Genomic DNA, 21,441 nt, shown 5'->3' on the forward strand with positions numbered 1-21,441 from the left:
CCTGCACTGATGTTCAGATTACCAGCAAAAAGAAGGGGAAAGAAAAACTCCACACCATCTTCTGGGAAGCTATATCTGCCACTGATTCTTTACAGAACTGAGTAGCAGAGAATACATTAGACATTGTTCGTGCTTTCTTATCTAGCAGGGCTAAAACATTGTTATAAGAAATCTAAAATAACATATCCAAGTCTCAGTGCAGTTCTAAAGATGTCAAATATGACTTAGTGGTGTAATGTCACACCAAATCCAAGTTGGGTCTTTCTCAATCCCCATAGGATTTAGATTCTCTATGTATCCGTGAGTTAAGAAAGGTCATCCACAGATGCATGTTTCTCTGAGCAGCAGTGCTTTCAAGCCTAAACAGACAAACAAATTGCAGTAACAAGATCTACCCAGTTATTATCATTTCAGCGTTTTAGATTTGGAACATTTAAAAAAAAAAAGAGACTTTTTTAAAATGATGAAAACAGAAGTAGAAGTTTTACCACTCATATTTCTTTTTAGAGCTGTCAGAACTTTTAGCCTACTTCATGTTGCCAGGTTCTATTTAAGTGGTTTCTTGATTTTAGGAGTCTGGCAGTAATCAGGCCTGGATGTGGCTAGTTAAATTTAACTTAGCTTTTCTAAAAATGTGGTTAATCACATTTAAAATGGGATTTAACAATGGAGGCAATTACTGTTTCATATGAATCCTCATTGGTTTTTAAGACACAACCTAATTACATTAATACCGGCATAGTAATATATATGTTACAAACCTCTGAGGATACAGGTTGTATAGCATAGTAATGAGTAGATGGATGTATTTCATAGGGAGCACCTTTTCTCTTTTAGTCACACATAAATAAGCAAGTGAGAAGCAGCGAGGGAGTTCAGTGCCTCGCTCAAGGACACTTTGAGACATGAAGAGGATGTAGATCGAAGCAGTGACCTTCTGCTGGTGGAAGACTGCTCTGCCCTGGACGCAAGGACATGTCAGAGGAAAATAAGCAGTAAATGATGAGGCTGAGCAGTTCCACCTTTGATTTACAGACTAACAACAAAACAACAAGTTGTGGCTTTAGATAGAGATTTCTTCTCACAGGAACTGAAGGATGGATACTGTTTCGCCACTTTGTGTTTATCTTACATTTTGGTAGAGTTTTCTGTAATTGATATTTTACTTGATTTTTATTCTACTCTTTCCTGAGTTTTCCTGTGCTTATCTTGTTCAGTTATTTTCTTCTCTGTTTGTTTGAAGTTTGTACATATTCTCAGCGCAATTCAGGGCCATTCTCGCTCCATGTCTCAGTTTATGTTCCCCCACAGCTGCAGCTCCTACTCTTAATTAGACTCACCTGTTCTTTGTTCCACTAATCACTCTTCCCAGAATGCATTAACTTAGATTTGTTTGATGTCTTTGTTCCCTTATTATGGCAGTTTTGCACTCTTTATTTTTATTAAATTGTTCACTTATCTCTGGATTCTGCTTGCTTCCCGCCTGTGGTTGGTTCTTCCGCCAACACACAATAAGACTAGAAACAGGCCTAAACCACTTTCAAACCTGAAAGTGGATGGGCCTGTTTCAGGTTTGACCTGAAAGTGGATGGCGCTGCCTAATATTTACTTAGAAATTATTTCAAAATAAACACCTGGAAAATGTACTTTGCCTTTCTATTAAACACCCTTCATTTTAAAAACCCTAAATAAAATCAAATACCTTTACCAGGCACTTTGTGCTTACGAGAAGAGAGACCAAAGTGAAGTCGTATATGACAAAAAATTTACATACAGTAGCTTGTGTGAAATAGACAAATATTAATAATACAACACTGTGGTACATTTTTAATAAAAATCTAAGTCTCAGTATTGAATGACATATTGCCCAAGACTATTTCTTTATCATCTTAGCTCAGTGGTTCCCAAAGTGTGGGGCATGCTCCTTAAAGGGGGCCGTGGAAAGCGGTATGGATGAATGAAAAAAAAAAAAAACTGTTACACAAAAGTGCTTCACTATAAAGATGGTTTGTAGTGTGTTTAGTAGTGTGAAATAAACTTCAGTGGAGTTTGAAAATAAAACATATGTATAGGTTTATGTTTGGTTGAACGATGCTTGTGCCCAGTTGATTTTTTTTTTTTTTTTTGATTTTATTGTAATCAATAGGAGGGCCCAGAAAATCTTTGGGAACCACTGGGGGGCCCAGAAGAAAATCTTTGGGAACCAGTGGCTTAGCTGTTGTCTGGATATGTTTGTGAACTTGCCAAGGATCCTATTGCAACTGAAGAATAGTATATATAGAATGTATAGTTTATAGTAAAAATGTTGCTGTTGCTACATTAATTCAAGAAACAGTCCAGGATGAAAACCCCCAGTGAGCTTTGGAGGTGCTGGTATTCGGATTTTGTTTCATTTGGACACAATGAAAGCTTTCCACCATTTCCAGGCAGCTGGTTGTTTTCTACTATAGAGCCCTGGCGGTGCTATTGACAGTCACAGTTCAAAACTATCAGTTTACTACAGGAGTTAGGTGAACATTTTTCATCTCTGAATTGTATGTTTAAAGAAGAAAAAAAACATGTTCCTCCTCTTTCAGCAAGAAAGGATAAATGATCTGATTTTTCCTTAACCTCGCTCTGTTGTTTTTTGTTTGAAGCTGTGCATGTTGTTGCCGTGGAGCGTAAAACCACTTAGAAACAACTTGTAGTCTGACAGCTTTCCCCAGCCCTGATTCATCATAATTAGGTCACTGACTCGGTCTGCTGGCCTCTTAGTGTTCAGCTCACACTCAGCCACTTACATGTGCCCCGCTAACAGTATTCAGGGATAATCAGTAGTCAAAATATGATGCAGTGAATGTGCATGGAACTGTCTTTCAATCAGTCTTGAACTCATCTACTGCATAATATTATACTTTAGAATGTATTTGGTAGGTAAATTGAATAAAGGGTAACAGCTTTTACCTTCAATCATCTTGTCATTAGACGTTATGATAAGTGACTTATGATATTTTCTACATGCATAGCATGTAATGGATTGAATAAAAAAATACATTGAAATGCACCATGCTTTCCTTCCACCAGTAAACAGAAGGATAATACTAAATGGGATAAATTACCTGGGAGACAGCTGCACAATTAGAAGCTAGTCTTCTTTTCCATTTGTCTTCTCAAAGTCTCTCTATTCTGCAATTTCTTTTCCTTACCTTGGTGTGAATGAATGCAGCCACAGTTTGATTGGATCCAAACAGCAGGCAAATATGCAATTTGCTTAGACTTTCCCTCCCTTAATTTGTTGCTCAGAGCAGATTTGAGTCTGAAGTGGCGTAATCACATTTAAAAGTGGAGACCCAGTAATGGGGTTCTTCTGCCAGAACTCACAAGCTGCATAGAGTTACCCAAAAATATCCTGCAGGGTCAAACACCCACATGCTCCTATCTGGTGAACATTTACCAACTTTGTTACAGCTGAAAGTTACTCTTGCAGAATTAGCTACTTTATATTGGTCTAAAGATCTATAGTGCAATGATAAGGAAATAAGGACTTAATTTTTTTTCTTTAATCAAATCACTTCTACTATCAGAAATATATCAGAAATATAAGCACAGTAAATACACAAGAGCTGTTAGATTAATTAATTATTGATATACCTATGTATGTATGTATGTATGTATGTATGTATGTATGTATATGTATGTATGTATGTATGTATGTATGTATGTATGTATGTATGTATGTATGTTTGCATGCATGCATTGTTTATTTACCCCAACACTGCCATATATTTACTATCTTCAATCAATCAATCAATCAAATTTTATTTGTATAGCACATTTCAGCAGCAAGGCATTTCAAAGTGCTTTACATCATATCAAACACAGAAACACAATGCAACATAGAATCAACAATCAAAACACGACATTAAGTCAGGTTCCATCAATAAATTTGTAATTGATTACGTTTCAAATACAATACTAAACAGGTGGGTTTTTAGTCGAGTTTGCATCCATAAAAGGTTTACCGGTTACACTCCAACTGTGTTATAATGGAACAAAATACCTATTGCTATTTTTATTCCCACTCACGCCCACAATCACACAGTTTAAAACAATGTAGAGGCATTTTAATGGGCTTCTGGCACCAGGCTCTGTACACTTCTTTCACGGAATTTCGAGCAGGGACTCAGCCGTCCCTCACGGATTTTTGTGCAATTCTATGGCACCTGTTAGTGTCTTGATTTTACAGGGTTTGTGTTACGCGCAGTGACCCTCAGTCACTCGCCGTTTTTCTTCCAGCACCAGGCTTATGATTTTCAACTCAACAGATTTTTTATTTTATTTTATTGGTCAATAAACCTTTTAGTTCAAAGCAGTTGCACTACCTTGAATCCAACAAACAACATCAATGACGAATATTTTTTCTCAAACACTCACTCTAAAAATTAGTTCAAATTAGATGGTAAAACAAACTGTTCAGAAGGTAAATGGGATTTTTAGACCCCCATTAATTTTGTTGTTTTGAACTACCATTACACCTGCTTTTATGGTAACACCACATTCTGTAAGAAAATGATTTTGTAAATTTCTAATTTCTTTATTTTCTTGAAATAATTGAACACTTGTGTCTCTCTTTCTTAGGTTTGCTCGAACAAAAGGAGCAGTACAGCAAACATTTCTGAAAAACTAAATGCAGGTGCATTGACAGGACGCTGGACATCTGTCTTCTTAAAGGGGCATGGTTTAGAGTGAGGCCAATCTGCAAACTACCAACAGGAAGAAGTTGTGATGCTTGATTTTCACTAAAGAAAAACTCTGCAGTTTATTTCTGTAATGTGAGTTTATCTTGGCATGCTTACACTACAGTTATAGGTCGTTTTGGGTAATGTATAAAAACGTTGGGATTTCACTCATTCATTAGTTTTTGTAAGTGTACAGTATGACCTTGAGCAGGATTTGTGCAGGTGATGGAGAGGAATCACTCCTTTTTTAACAGGAAGAAACCTCCACATCAGTAGCAGTGGACATCTTCTGCAACCTGTGGTGGTTAGGGAAAAACAGACACAGAAAAACACAGAAGCATTAACCTAGGTGTTCCTTCCATGAAAAGAAAAGGACACAAAACTAGTGGTAGCAATAGCTCTGTTAATTTCATAATCTTTTATATATACAGAAAAATCTCTTGAGATTAATGACTCTGTCAGATTATTATTCTATTCAAGAAAACAGATGCACCTTCTGTTGAAATAAAAACAAAGCGTGCACATAGGATAATGGTTTTAGTAAGCTACATTAATGAGTCATTTCAGGAAATAGACTCAGCTTAACAGAAGGCAATAGAAGGTTACTGAAGCATTTAAAAACAATCAATTAAAATTAAAAATCCATATTAGTGATTTAGATGCTTAAATCAAAACAGTTTCAGCAATTACTTATTTGAAGACACTGGATGAAAATGTATTAAATTGTGTCTGAAGCAGATGGTTAAGCAGAATCTGCCATCAGGAATTTCTGTTTTTCACAAAAAAATAAAATAAAATAGAATCTCCATCTTTGAAACCAAAGTTTCAGTTTGAATGCTGGGAGGTGAATCAGTCAAGCACATGACAGGTAATACCACCCAGTGCTCTCAGCATTAAAATGTAAATTGGATGATCAACGGTGTCAAAGGCAGCTTCTGAGGTCTAAAAGGATTAAAAATGAGCAATTTGCTGTACCCGCTTTTCAAAGAATGTCACCATCATTATTCAAATTAAAAGCAGGCTTTCCCCTCTTTGGGTGCCAGCAAATTCATATCACTCCAGCAGTAGACGCTTTGTAAAAGTGACAACATTCAAAGGGTTGTCAGAGGGTTTTTTTGTCCATCTGATAGCTGTCCTGAAATGACTTGTCCTGATATGCAGTGGAGAGGATGTTAGATGTGTGGATACAGCACGTGGTTGTGCAGGACATAAAGGAGAGAAGCTTCACGTTGGAGAGTTTCAAGATGACGGACACACTATCCAAATGAAGTGACATCTGTGTGCTTACATTTCAAGAATGTACATGACATTGAGTCATCTTGCATGTTTTGAGACTTGGTTGACCATGAAAAATTCTGCTAAATTCAAAATGGAAAAACCTGAAAACATGAGATGATCAGAACAACCAGGAGTATATCTATTGGAGTTTGGAGAAAAGTTCTAAACCTTCAAGGCATTTACTTTATTAAAACAAAAAAACATCAATTATGCATTAGTGGACAAATATTTAAAACGATTCAATTTATCATTTTATTAGTAAAGAAGTTGAATTGCTGGTCTGCAGTGTCAAACTGAGTCAAATAGATATAATTACTTAAATTGGAGTATTCATGAGTTTGTGCCGCTAAAATTACAATTAGTTCTTTTAGGCTCCAGCGCCAGGGAATATGGGACAGTAATGCTTCACTTTTACAGGAATAGATCAGCCCCATCATATCAAACATCTTTGCATAGATGGTCTAATTAAACTTTGCTGTGACATTTAGAAGCAGGGAAGAATTATAGCCTTGAGATATTGCTGAGAGTTTGGTCTGTTTGGATGAAATCAACCCACTGATTTTAATGAGGTAGTGTTGCACATCCTCACTAGTATACACTCTTAACTCTCATGGGTCCCACCACCACCTTCAGCAAAAATTTTAGATTAAAAAAAAGTAGAAAAGACTTCAAAGACTTTGCTCTCTATCTAGTTGACAAAAATAAGCTTGGGTGTATTGTTTTTGTCTTTTCTTTTGGTTAGAATTTGGACAAGACAAATAAACCAAAAATCTCCAGATGCGATAACATAACTGACCTAAAACTGTCATAAAAAACTTTCAATAATGTAAGTATGGGGGTAGTAGGACTGTCTTACAGGAATTTTGGTTCAAATGGGTCTTTCACAAAGACATTGACCCATATGACAGAATCGAATTAGACAACAAAGTAAATGACTTTTTTTTTGCCATCAAAAAAGTCCTGACCTCAGTCCTATAGAAAACTTGTGGGCAGAAACGATGGGTCAGAGCCAGGCACTTCACTCAATTACAGCCTCTTGACAACTTTTGTCAAACTACGTAGGACTAAACATTTAAACAAAGTCCTACAGATTGAAACAAAATTATACCACATCTTGAGAGGATGATTGTGAACTTCTGAATTAAAAAAAATTAAATTCACATTCTCATTTTGGCATTTAGCAAAGGGAAATGCATTTAGTAATCTTAACTAAATTAAGACAGGTAAAATTGGGCCTGAATTAGTGTCAGAAAGTAAAACAATGGATTGCATGCAGAATGTGAAAACATTTAGTGGGATGTAAATAACTGATGAGGTTTTAGTCTTTAAGTTTAGGCTTGTATGTTTACTGTGAACATGCTTAATTTTCGTCTAATTACAATACGAGAGATGGGCTTTTTTTTTGGTGAATAAAAAAAATACGTTCTGCAAACTGTATGTGGCAACAAAGGATAATGTTATTTCACAATGATCACCATTTAGTTCCGTGGTCATGGGATTTTAGTGGGTTAGGCAATTAGGAGGAAATACAATCAAGTAAATATGATCACAGGATTCTCTGACAACTGACCTCAAATGGAAAGTCAAAAAAGAGACCAGAGAAAAAACTGATTAGGACAATGCTGCCTTGTCAGTCTCTACAGGCTGCTTTATGTTTCTTCTCTACATGAGACACCAAAGAAAAATCATTTTTGACCTGTGTGGGGATTGAACCACAATTTCTTTGAACATGACGGCAGTCTGTCACTCATCAAACGGGCAGTCAGCTTCTTTTTTTTCCTTTCAACTGTGAAACAACTTGAAATCCTTTAGATAAATTATTTTCTTCTTTGAAATGAATTGCATCCAGCATTTTTTTTGGAAGAAATCAAACATCCCCACTGATTAGATTATGAGTTCTTGAGCTGCAGGAAACCAATTTACCATCAAACACAACACGCACAGCAAAAATTTGATCCAAACAGCTAAATAAAACCGCAACAAAATCACTGATATAGTAAAACCGTTCATTGAAGGAAACAGCATTGTACTAAAATCTTCTTTAAAGAGATGTAGGCATTCAATAACATTCCTCCTCCAGGCGGTTGGAGTAAAAGGAAAGCACAATCATCTCCTTTCTGATGTGGTGGGGTTATGAGAAGTGCTGAGGATTGCTTCCCGGCTAGCACAGTGAGACCTCAGAGAACACCCTTAATTGTATTTGTTCCACTTGATGGTCATAAAGAAATCATGCTCCCTGATTCACCATAAAGTCAGCAGGTTTTTAGGGGAATCATCCCACACTTTACATCCTTCACTGTCTTCTTTGAGGCTGGAACTTTATTTTGCCCTGGCCAGTCTAAATGTGCATGCAGAGGACATTTATTTAACATGTGATAAAATACATGTGACAGAATAAATGGTGTGACTAATTCAGCCATTAGTTAAATTTATGGTGTACCAAAAGAGTCATAATGTCATGTTTTCTCTTTTAAGTCAGAGGTAAAAATATGACTCCACTTTATTTCAATTGCTGAAATAAAAGTTCAACAAATTGAACTTTTATTTCAATTTGTTGAGTGTCAGCTATTTAGCTTTCTCTTTGTCCTTCATAACAGCAAGTTGTACATCACTGAATTTATGGCTCAGGCTAAGTGGAGCGTTTAGCGCTTCTAAAACATAAGACCTTGCTGCAGACAAATTGTTTGTATGAAAATATACTACAGGTGAAAACAATTTAATTAACTTTCATTTTCATTACATGGTATAGTGACATATCACTAAATGCACTCAATAGCTACTTTATTAGTTGTAGATTGGTAGTATTGGGTCAGTGATCCCTTTTGCCTTGAGAGTAACTTTAATTCTTTGTGGAACAGATTCAACAATGTGCTGAAAACATTTCTCAGAGATCTGGGTCTGCAGTGACATAACAGCTTAGTTGCATTGTTGCACATCAATGATGCAAAAGTCCTATACCACCACATCCTCAATATGCCCTATTAGAGTGAGGTCTGGTAACTTCTTTGTGGTGTTCAAACAACCATTTTGAGATGACTTGTGCTTTTTGACATGGTGCATTATCCTGTCAGGATCAGAGTCTAGATTAATTTATTATATTCAAATGTCTGTCATTGGAGTGGATGGATAGAGTTACTATCAAAACTTAGGATGACTGTGGTCAGTGTTTAATTTTAAGTAATTAATTATTTTCTTTTTAAGTTTAGATAAAGTTAGCATTTATATCACTGTTTCACTTATGCTCAACTGACTCTGAGGGGCCCAAAGTGTATAAAGGCAAAATGACTCATACCATCATATTACACCCACCAGTCTTGCATGTTAATTCATGGCAGTTTGGATCCATCTTTGTTTAAACCAAATCCTTACCCTCCTATCCGCATGTTGCAGCTAAAATCAAGATTCGTCTGTGTTATTCTGAAACGTTGGTCAGCCTTCCTTTGTAGATTGTGGTCTGAAATCTTTCTTATCTGACTTCTCACATCAATATTACATTTTTAATCATACCCAGTCTCGCTGGACGTTTTCCTTTTTTTCTGTTGTATGGATGGATAAGAAATAGAAATCCCACATCCATGGTTTCTGAAATACTCCATGCAGTGTTCAAAGTCTCCTAATCTGCTTTCTTCCTCATCCTGGTTTCCAGTTTGATCATCAGCAAGTCGTGTTGAACTTTTCTAGATGTTTAAATGCCTTTCCTCGCTGCCATCTGACATGGTGATGAGCTGTTTGTGCTTAAAAGTAACAGAACAGGTGTACCCAATAAAGTGGCATATCACTACATATTAATCAAATGGTTTTGGAGAAATGATATTCAACGTTAATCTTTAGTTGATGATAATGCGAAGAATAAAAGGGTAAATTAAGCAGACTTGTTTGTACATTTATAATAAATGACTCAATTTAAGTCCTAAAACATTTTAATGAAGCAAAACATTATTAAAAAGCACATATTATTGAGCAGGACTCTATTCTCTCCTTGCTTTGACAAGGAGTTTGGAGAATGTGGACATGTCCTAATTTGTCTGCTGGGACAAATTGGATCAAGTAAAAGATCTTTTTGTTGTGGGAATTGTGAGTTGGTCACAACTCATGCAGAGATACACTCAGACCTAATGAGACTGTTTGCAAGATGAACATCTCAGACTCTTTTTTTAAAATCTCTTTTAAGCTTTTCCCCAAGAAGGGTTTTTCAGGCCTGGATGCTGACCTGGTGGGGTTGCAGGTTACCTCCATCTAAATCTAGATTTTCCAAGTAAACCAAGCAAAGCAACAAATAGGGCCATTTCAGACACTTCGTCTGTCAGACTTGCTTAAATCCAATCAATCTATTTATTGGGAATTAAATTTGCATGCCTTTTCACCATACCTCCACTCAGATTCCCCTGTTTCTAATCTAATTGCATAAACACCCACGGGGCATCTCCTCTACCTGCATTTGGCATCATAAAGATTTTAGCACAACAACACAACTATTAGCAGTCCCCGCAATCTGGCAAATATTTGCTCTCACTTTCTGCAGCACATCCCCCAATAGCTGCATGCTTTAAAACAAATAGGTTCTTACTCCTTCTCCTCCCCTCCCCCGCTACCTCATCCCACTATACAGTCAAAACTGCTAAATCAAATATTCGTGTTTTTAGGGTTAGTGGGGAGGTTTAACACATTGTTGTTATTATCTGAGAAACCAGTCAGGCGGTTAATTATTGCTGTAAAAGGAAAATCGAGCCAGATTATAAAGCTAACAGGCATCATAACATTCAAATTTCTCTTCCTCTCTGTTACGGGTAAGATAAAGTTCTGCCAATGGATGGAGCGATATAAAACCCTCCAAAGAGGAGTGAGGACAGAAAGTGTTTGTGAGAGTTTAAAGTGCCCTCTCAATGGTACTTTACTTTTATGATGTGAAATAGGACCTGCTTGCTTGTGCCATTTGCAGATTAGGTCACGGTCGGGGTTTCTGCTGTATCAGTAGGGCTATGGGTGTGGGTTATAGTCCTGCTCGCTGCACCTGCTTTCCAAGCAAGGTTGGAGAGCCCCCGAAGCCAGCAGGTCCAATCAGAGGCGAGCACCTGGAATAGCTCGATGCTGAGTCAAAGAGGAGAGAGAGAGAATATACCTGCAGGCTGGTTCAGCCTTTTCGCAGCTCAAAAACAAGTGTCTTGTTTGTCAGATCCCATCTTTTGGGTCAGCTGCTTTTGGGCATTAGTGGAAACAGGAACACACTCTGGGGTTTGTTAGACAGAGCTCGGCTTTGACTGTATACCTCAAGGCCTCTCGCTTTTTGTAGTCTAATCTTTTTCTTCTGCAAGATAGCATATGGTAACAAAATGTAGCCAGAGGAAATCTATTTAATCCTCCATTACAAGCAGCCCAGAACTCAAGGAGGTCGTTAGAGCAAATGCAAATTTGATGTTTCTGTAAAAAATTATTACAGTCTTGATGTTGGAATACCCCAGCTCCCTGAAGTGACTGAGCTTTAAGACAAAGACAAATTTTCTTCAATGTAACTTAAGTTATACTTTTATGGCAAACGTTTTAACTTTATTGTACCTTCACTTTCAACTGAGCAAATCTTTGGACAAAGATAGAGTCAAGGACCCTCGAGAGGGTATAGCAAGTGAGTGCAGATCAATATAGCTAGTATGTGTTAAATTTCAAGGTTGTTTGAAGTCTGGACAGGTTCACAAGGAACAGGTTCAGGCCTGACACAGAGCTGAGTCACCCCGCTCCTCATTTTTTAACAACTCCATAACAAGAGATGGTGCAAGCTAGATTAAATATCATTTACGTTTTTATTCCTCTTTTTTCCTGTGCGTGCTTCTTCTCCGTTTGAAGTGTGTGACAATCAGTAAATCCAGCTGAGTCCTTCCTGCTTGAAAGAGCTGCTGACAGAGAGCCTCGGAGATGAAAAGCAACTCAGAGGATGCCAAAGGAATTATACAAAAACGTCATTTATTTTTAAAAGTGTCATAGAAAATATGAAAATATCAAAATCATTCAGCATAACAGCTTTCACTGCTAATGTACAATCATCTCAGTCACACTTACATTCAATATATAAAAATATATATAAAAAAGGCACCCTTTTGCGGAAAAATACATAACTTTGCAAAGTAAAAATGAGGCACTTGTTCTGCTATATTTGAGTGCTGGCAAACTGTTTCTACAGAGTGTGCAAAAGTTAATGATAATCTCGCTACATCTAAGTTTGCACTTGTTCCCTATGTAGCAATGACTTTAGTATTACATTGGTTTACAATAAATACTGCCAATCAAAGACAGCTTTTGGTTAAAGCTTGTACAAAAAGGTTGGTACAAACACTGAAGATAACATTGTGAAAGCCTGAAAAACTTTCTGAGCAAGCAGAAAGTGCTTGAGTAGCACAGGTACGTTAGTACACCGTTCGATAAAAGCTCAACACTGATTGCAATCAGGAACACTGATTGAAGAAAAAAGAACAACATGTGATCGCTGAGCTATTTCTCAGTTTGAAATTAAATGAACCACCTGCAGGACAAAATAAGTCTGCATGTTATGTGTTATTTGGTGTAATTCCCTGACACCTTTTCTGCAGCTTTGGAGGGGGAAAAAAAGCACGAAAGGCACAGAAATGTATTCCCAGTTCAGTGGGCTGTACAACAGCCAGATTCCTCATGCTTGTGCAGAAGAGACATCCTGGAGAAGGTTTTGGAGCAGTTCTTGCATTGGTATTTTTTCACATCCGAATGGGTCTGTAGGTGAGCCCTGAGGTTGGACCTGTCTGCAAACGCCCGGTTGCAGTGTGGGCAGGAGAAGGGCTTCTCGCCTGTGGAGGCAGAAATGAAAACAAAAGACTCTATGAGGACTCATTAATTTCAAACTCTGAGGTCAGTCAGACAGAACTCGAGGAACTAAAAACACAAACATCTTTGGGTAAGCTCCATAAATCAAACTACATTAACTTTACTTGCTCCCTCCTTAACCCAAAAGGCCCAAGTTTTTGATTCTCCATCCACTCACCTGTGTGCGTCCTGATGTGTCCCTGGAGCAGCCACGGTCTTGAGAAAGCTTTCCCGCATATCTTGCAAACGCAAGGCAAGGTGTGAGTTCTGATGTGCATTTTAAGAGCTCCCAGACTGACGTACTCCTTCTCGCAGTATTTACAGCTGAAGGATTTCCTTGCCTGGGCGTCGCAGTGCAGTTGCTTGTGCTTAAGCAGTCCAGAGTAGGTGGAGTAGGATTTGCTGCACATACCGCACTGAAACTTCTCCACCTCTACCCCGCTCGGGTCCGTCAGCTTGGGCAGCATCTGTTCGTCTTCATCGCTCCTTGGGCTCTCCGAGCCGCTGTGGTCCTTGGAGGAGGTGTCGGACAGTGACGAGGGGTATCCGGAGATGGGGGACAGGATCGCTGGGCAGCGGGGACAGCGGAAGGCTGCTGGTGGTCCACACGGTGATGGGGCTGTAGGCGGCCGGGCTCAGGATCTCCGGCTGGGGAATGACGGACAGGGGGAGGCCCTTGTAGAAGTGCGGCGTGATGAACACTGGAATAAAGAGCGTGGGATGAACACTGTTATCTGGCTGAGTGAGGAGCGCCGATTTCAGAGCTGGCATGGCTAGTGGTATTAAGTTAAAAATGAACTTCTGCACAATATGTATACAAAACTTTTACAACTTCATAAAGTCACTCTATAAACAAACTTTACCTGTTGGGCTTTCGAGCTCACTGTAATTTGGCTTCTTTGCGGAGTTTATGTGCTTCTTCACCAGAAAAGAGCGTGGCATCTTGGAAAACAAGAGGACAACTTTTGTCAAACTTTTCTCTCCCTTTTCTCGCACCCGCAAACAGTCTGCGAGCCTTAAAGTTTGTTGCGTAAAGACGGAAATCCTTATTGCTTAAGTCCAGCGGAGTGTCATGGTGCGCCGCTGCGTTCTTGGAAACAGTGCCGCGGGTAGTTGCTGTAAAGAGCTGTAAATACTGCCCCATCAGGTGCATAGGAGGAGCCATCTACTGCCATTTACATATGCTGGGAGCTCAAACCAATTAAATCTCGCCTGATTTTAGCCTATAGGAGCCTACATGAATCTAAACTGGGGCAGGTTTACTAAGGTTTATTCCAGCTAAGACAGGTGCTTTCTGCAGAACTTGTTTCATCACTTTGAAAAAAAAAAAAATGTTGCTGTCAAGAAACAGTAAGATGCTCACGAAAAAGTTTTCTGCTTTGTCATGTGTGGTTTTATTATTCTCTCCCCTTAAGTTGTACATTTCAGTGGCGAATGCAAAGATAAAGCAGGGGCGCCACCAAAAGTGGGAATGGGGGGGGGGGGCAGTGCTTACCACCACCAAGGGTGGATGATGTCATTCTTTGCCAAATCCTGTGGTAATCCGCCCTCAGACAATCATTCCCTCATTCATGCACAAAAACATTGCATAGACAGGTGGGGGAATGAGGGCTGTTTGCAGCAGCCATTGGGTGAGAACAATCTTATGTGTATAATACTTTCACTTCAAGAGAAAGGAAAATAAATTCCAATCAGTTTCAATTAAATATAATTTAATTATTTGGTTAACCCTTAGCAATTAAGTCATTAAAATGTACTGCTTTTGGGAAATGACCAACTCGATACATTTTCATTAGCAGACCACCTTGGATGTCAAAGATCTTTTTACGAATGAATTTAAGAAAGGAAAAAAAAAACACACACACACAGACATTTCTTGAGTGCCTACATTTATTGAATTTTTTAAAAATTATTTTATTTAACATTTTTCACTCATGGTGCCTGACTATTGTAGTGTACTGGCCCCCACTCCTGGGTGCACCTCATATATTTAACCCACAAATTAGGAGATACACATTTTTTAAATCATTGGTTCTAACTTTTGTGGTGAAAAAAATAAAAAATTTCTAACATATCAAATCAGCTAATTTTCGGTATTCTTACAAACAACAACCTGCAGATGATCAGTTTGTTTTAAAATGGTCCAACTTTAGTCCTACAATCAAAGTTGTTGTTTTTTTTCCCCCATCTGACCTAAGTTTCAAATTTAGAGTGTCATTCAGACACCCACAAACCCCAACACACACACAAGAAAAATGATGACAATTAAACTCTGAAATGATACCATTGCTTTCAGTTTTGCTTTTCAACCCAAATCTTTTTAAGTGAACCCCAGCTGGTCTTAGATTTGAAACTCCCTATACAGACATTTGCACGCTTAATGACAAGTACATAAGATTGATGTTGCATTATTTTTTACTTTTATTTATTCCAAACAGAAAAAAGACCATTGGGTTCATGAGAACCATCAACAGACAAAACTTCATTCCTCAATGGGTAAGTTTGATCTAGGCAAAAAACAAACAAAAAAAGCTACATGCAATAAAGCTTTCCTCCTTAAAATGTAAATTTAAATTTCTCTCGAGGTTAGCATGATAATCAAGTTTAGCCCCACCGCTGCTGTACTGGACAAAGAGAGGCAAACTTAGCAGTGTACGCCCTCTTGTGTTGGAGTCAGTTCTTCAGAGAAAGGGGACTTTGGGGTGTTTCACAAACAGGTCAGAGGCTTAGGCTACAGTGAAGTTGAAAACTAGCCACAACCTGGAGGACTTTGATGGGTTGGGTCAGCAGATATAAAAAAAAACTCCTTATGTCTGGGCCAAGTGTTAAGTTAATTGTGGTTTGCTTATCTTATCTTATCTAATAAGCATAACTGTAGATCAAGAATGATTTCCCTCCACTCCTGCTTGGATTAGAAAAGGGAATGGAAGGTTATCAGTGTATAATAACTCCCAGCTACCGTGGCAGATTCAGCTCTTTGCATGGTGTGCGATATGGCAAGGAACAATGGCATTTGCAGGCGAACAAGCAGAAAATGTTGTGCTCACTTAAGTAAAATGCTTTGAAATCAATACCGCCCAAACTGCAACCAAGAGAAGCAGAGCATGCACGGACAGGTGAAAGATGCCATCTTGCAGTTTTTATGCTTCACTCCTGCTTCCCCTCAGTCCTGTGGATGCTCTTTTACTGTCAGTGGGAGTTAAAGCAAGCAGCAGCCAGGACTCACATCATATCAAATAATCCTGAAAAGCAGAGGCTGCAGATCAGGAGCTTGAAAATTATTTAAAAGCTCTCTGAGTCTTTGGGTTGCAGGAGGTCATAGTGTATAAAATGAACTGAATTAAATTGCGAGCTTCTGTTTCTCTGGTCAAGCACACATAAAAGGGATAACATGCGGATTGTGCAGATATCTGCTGCACAATCCGAGCACTTTCATCTTCCTTCACGTTCCAGTAATTTTAATTTAGATTGACGTTTGTTGTGTTTAATCTTTTGTGTTTTCTGTCATCTATTATTTTTAATCTCTGGAAACATTTAAACCAACCACCAACATCAAACTGGTGTTAAGAGCGGAATCACCAGGATGAGAAATGACTCTGTTTTATCTCTTGTGCATTTTTCATTTTTCCTCTCTTCTTTTATTAATTGTAATCCAGTTTCTATTCGTTGAGTTTCAAAGGAGTTTTTCCACATGACTTCTGCTCCTACTTTTGTTCTCCTTGAATCTTTCTAAATATATGTAACTATACGCAAAAGTGTTTCTGCCTACATTGATGTATGTTTTGCAGTGCCTGGAAAAGTATTCAAACCTCTTGAACTTTTTGAATTTTATCATATTATGAGTTCAAACTTACGCACATTTTAATAGGATTTTTTTTCAATATGATGCACATGACTGTGAAGTAGAAGGAAAAAAATCGGAAGAGTGGCAGATTTGTGCTGAGTCAATACTTTGTAGAACCACATTTACCTGCAACCGCAGCTTCATGTAATTTGAAGACTATCTCTTTCAAGTTTTGCACATCTATACAAAAATCTTGCACATTTGTCTTTGTGAAATAGCTAAGAAAAAAAGATTTACACTGAATGGAGAGCATATGTGAAAAACAAGTTTCAAGTTTTGCTACACTTTCCAAAGTAGATTTAGTTCTGGACTTTAACTGGGTCATTCGGATACAGAAACATACTATTCTATTGCAGCAGTGACAGTATTCTTTGGACCATAGTGCAAGCGGAAGATTTGCTCTGTCATTTTTGCTGTGTACCCGGCATGAGTTGTAGCAACCTGCTGGCAGGGCTTTGTGTGGCTTTCTTTTGACCATAATTTTCTTTATGACAACCTTCCATGATAGCAAGATTTGTGAAATGCACAACTTACATCTGTCCTGAATAGTTTGTCCCACCTGAGCTGCTCCTCCGGAGTTACCACGGTTAATTAAGGTTCATTAAGGTTCATTAAATCCTATGTATAATTTTTCTTCCTTTTCAAAAGTTATGTGTTTTGTGTTGATTCTATAAAATAAGAAAATATATTACTATTTATAGTTATAACGGGTCAAAATGTGAAAAACTCTAATGTGTGTTTAGGGGCAGTAAAAGATATATTTTGGATGCCGTGATTGTGCTTTGGGATAAATGCTGCAGTTAGACTTAGAAAATAAATTAGAGAAAAAATGATGGATTTACTCATATAAAACAAAAGCATCAGTTTATTTACTTAAGTTGATTTCTGATTTTTATTTATATATTTATTTTTTTGCAGTTTTACTTGAATGCAACTGCTTCCATACTGTATTTGCCATATTTCTTGTTGAACCCAGGTCACTCCCCACCAAAGAACAAGAGAGCATTCAAAACACGCAATCACTGAGACTAATAATAACACAAAGTCTCTTTTGTAAAAGAAATTTATCTGGATTAGTCATGTCCAGTATTTTTTTTTTCAAACAATCTTGAGAAGAAAATCTTATTTCTGATACAGCACTCCACCCGTTTTGTTGTCGTTCAGTCTTTATATATTGTTGTATTTTGTTGGATCAAGTTGTGTTCAAATAAAGTCCATAGTTAGACTCTTTATTTAAGATCCAGATATATTGGGGATGTTGAAACATGATAGCATGACTCAGAGATATGCTTACTCTATTAATATATTAAAAATAGACTGTTTGAAACAACAGCTACTAATAGTGGGAAACCTGTTTGGTGAGGTAAGCGTCACAGAGGGCATACAGTTATTATCCCTAATCACATCATCATTGCCCCTGGCGCAGATGACCTCAAGAACAGCTGTTAGGGACAATACAATACAAAGCAATCTACTGCAACAGTGTTAAAACTTAATTAACATGCCTTAATTAAGAGATTGTTGCCTGAGACAGAATCATACACATACCCCTCCATTTCTAATTAGCTGTACTATGATGGCTGGCTCAGGTTGATGAGCAACTTTTAAACATCAGATGATCTGACATGTTGAAACAACGAGACGTTACAGCCGTCGAGATGACAGTGTGGGAAATGAGAAGCACCTGGTCACTGTGCTCAGCTGCTCACAGGGCCTCACGGCAAGCTCAGATGCTATATTGGGAGACTGGATGCATGCACATTGTATGTGAATGTGCGTGTGTGTTTCTGCTTGTGTGTATGTGTTCAGTGACACTGATGGCACAAAATGAGTCAGGAGTGTCAGACTCTGCAACACTCTGAAATCCACCCATGCTTTTTCTTTATACCTTTCAGGAGAGTTTCGCATCTTACATGCTGCCACTTGAACCTTGAGAGTCATGTACTGATGACATCAAAGTGAATTGATTTACTTTGGATTGTCTATAAGCAGGATGACATCATACCCTAAAGATAATCCGAACAAACCTTCCTACTTATATAACCTTACAGTCTGTCCTTACTCAACCTTGTGAGGTTTGACCCTGATGTCAAATCATTTTATTTCACCTCAAATTATAGGATGAATGCTAATGGCTAGATCTGCTTCTCGGTAAAAGAGAAGCAAAATGTGACTGGCAAAGTAAATTTACGAACCTACTTATATTTTTATATCCATGCCCTTGCCCTCAAGCTAATTTGATCCTGTCAGTCCTACATTTATGCAGCTAGAGAGTATTAAGGAAGATTAATTTAACATTAATTTTGGACAAAAAGTTTAGCTTCTTCTTCCTAGAGTCCCGGAATCTCTGGCAGGCGGGCTGCGGCTGGAGGAAGTGAAACCACGACACTGCGCGTTGACGTCACAGATCACGGAGTTTTAATCTCATACAAAGCAATCGACAACAAAGCTGCAGAGATACAGAGATATACATTTTATACAGACAAGGGGAAAACAGACACACACGAAACACAAAAGACAGACAAAGGCGCCCAACGTGGAGAGAAAAAGATGGAAAAAACTCTCTCTATTTTAGCGCTACATGTAACTTTATACTGAGTAGGCGTTTCCCCATTTCAATATATGCAAAGTAGGCGTTCTGCTCTTCGACCAATCAGAGACCTGCTTTGGCCCCCCAAAGAAAGTTAGGACTCCCTGATTTACGGCAAAGATGTCTGGTTTTTGTCGGACCACTTCGTGCTCATCTCTGCCTGATACGGGGAGATTCCTGGCGCCAAAGAGTCTCCTGCTATCGGAATGCACATTTTATTGCTCCCTGTCAAAAGGGGGAGGAAAAAAGGCCCTGCTTTGTCTGGTGAATTCCCACTGCTCAACAGAAAACTGTTCCAAATAAGAGTATTGTATATAACTGTTACACATGTCGTGGATTAGCTGTATTAAGCACCAAACAATAATTATTTTTCCTTAACAGTCCCCCTTTTGAGATCTTCACCCAAGATCTCACAAAAAATTGATTAAGCCTTCTAATACAGAACCAAAACTATGTATGAAACTAATAAAAAAACGAAAAAATAGAAAACAAAAGAGTGACGTACCCTAATTATATACAGTCCCCCTTTTTAAACAAAACCCAAGGTAAGAAACACTTATCCTTACAAAAATATAAAAACATAAAACAAAATTATCACAATCCAACCAAAACACAGGACAAACAAAAACCCAAAGTGTAAAACAAAAAATAAAACAGGGACATACATAGAAACATTATTAAGAAATGCTCTGCAACTTAAAAGACAACATTCACCACACAAGTACAACCTGTCAAATGAGAAAGACACAAAATTACAATCTGTTGCTCGTCTTTTTCTGTTTTTTTTTTTTTTTTTTAAATGTCCATCGACAGTCTCTCAAAAAATATATGAAGTCTTCGTCAAGAAATGTTCAAAAAATGCGCGCAAAAAACGAAACGAAAGTCCTTTCCAGAGTTCTCAACGAACGAAAAACACGCAATAAAGATTAATGTCGATGATGATCCTCTTGCAGCCTGATCTCCTTCAACTGGAAACCTCAAGTTTCCACCTTATCGGCCGTTGCTCACTGAAAATGAGATTATTAGGTCAATATTACAGAGAGATGTCAAGGAGAAAATGAAACCTCCTCGTGAGGAAACTAAATCTCGTGAAGCGACCTGTCACAGGTTATTAAACAGACATCTTGTTTCAACATGAATTTCATTAGCATCAGAAACACAATTACAACATTCTTTAATATCATCTTCATTACAGTCAGCATAATCAAACGATGGTTTCACCTAAAAATAAATTTGTTTCGTTATTTTCCATCCAGGGAAATTATTTTAATCCTTTTATCAAAGAACGCAGATTTTGAATGAGACCACATCCGCAGGGCACCAGGAAACCAAACTGAAACGACAAAACAGAGATCAGATTTGTCCAAGGGCATCATTCATTTGTGCAATCATCACAAACAGCTTCAATTCACTGTGTGTTCGAGTGAATCCTCCACCGCTCATGGCTCTGTGTCTGCTATCATCAAAATGAGTGTGTAACCGCTTCTCCAAGCCGTCACTCCACCTTGTATGACAACAGCTTGTGTGGCAGAGTCCAGAGTCCCACCTGGAGCTCCGAGCTCCAGGGCAGTCTGTGTGTAAAAACCCATGAGCAACTCATCCCGTGAAGCCTTATCTCCTACTTTGTCCAGTTCTGCTCATTAATGGTGGATGTGATCCCTTCAATTTACGTTTCTATTATTTATATACTATAGCTCCAACCGATGGAAAATAGCAAAACCCTGTAATCATTTGCTTCAAAAGACATGTTTCCAAAGTAACGTTTTGCCAGAATATCAAACAAATGCAGATCTTTTCTTAAAGCAATCTTGTAAAAATAGGATCAAACAAACGAAACAAAACAAACACAAAAAACCTAAAAATGGAGTTGTAAAAGCTTACATTTACCATCAAAAAATGAATATCAATGTGAATTAAACAGTCCAGTTTAAATTACTTTTATAGAACAAACTAGATCTTACTGGTTATTTGTCTAAATCATTTTACATGCGTTCCTTAAACAAAATTCAAAAGAGTTAGACCTGGAGAAATTATAATGTAAATGTATGCCTTAACAAATCCAAACATTTTCAAAATATACCGACATTACCTAGGCTTTTACTTGTCGTCGAATTTAAAGTTTTATCCAAATTCGTTGTAAATGGATGTAAATCAAAAAATCAAAATCAAGTTTAGAAAAATCATTA

The 21,441-nt window shown here is 37.9% G+C and overlaps 1 protein-coding gene across 1 annotated transcript; it reads right to left on the reverse strand.

Annotated features, from left to right (window-relative positions):
* Positions 1-11,931: 11,931 nt before the first annotated feature.
* On the reverse strand, positions 11,932-13,976 carry snai2 (snail family zinc finger 2). The gene is given in 4 exon segments (XM_032566542.1): positions 11,932-12,805; positions 13,000-13,384; positions 13,386-13,522; positions 13,685-13,976. Coding segments are annotated over 4 exon segments (783 nt in total). The 5' UTR covers positions 13,764-13,976; the 3' UTR covers positions 11,932-12,623.
* Between the last annotated feature and the right edge of the window lie 7,465 nt (positions 13,977-21,441).

This window comes from Xiphophorus hellerii, chromosome 6, assembly GCF_003331165.1.
Source record: "Xiphophorus hellerii strain 12219 chromosome 6, Xiphophorus_hellerii-4.1, whole genome shotgun sequence".
NCBI lineage: Eukaryota > Metazoa > Chordata > Actinopteri > Cyprinodontiformes > Poeciliidae > Xiphophorus > Xiphophorus hellerii.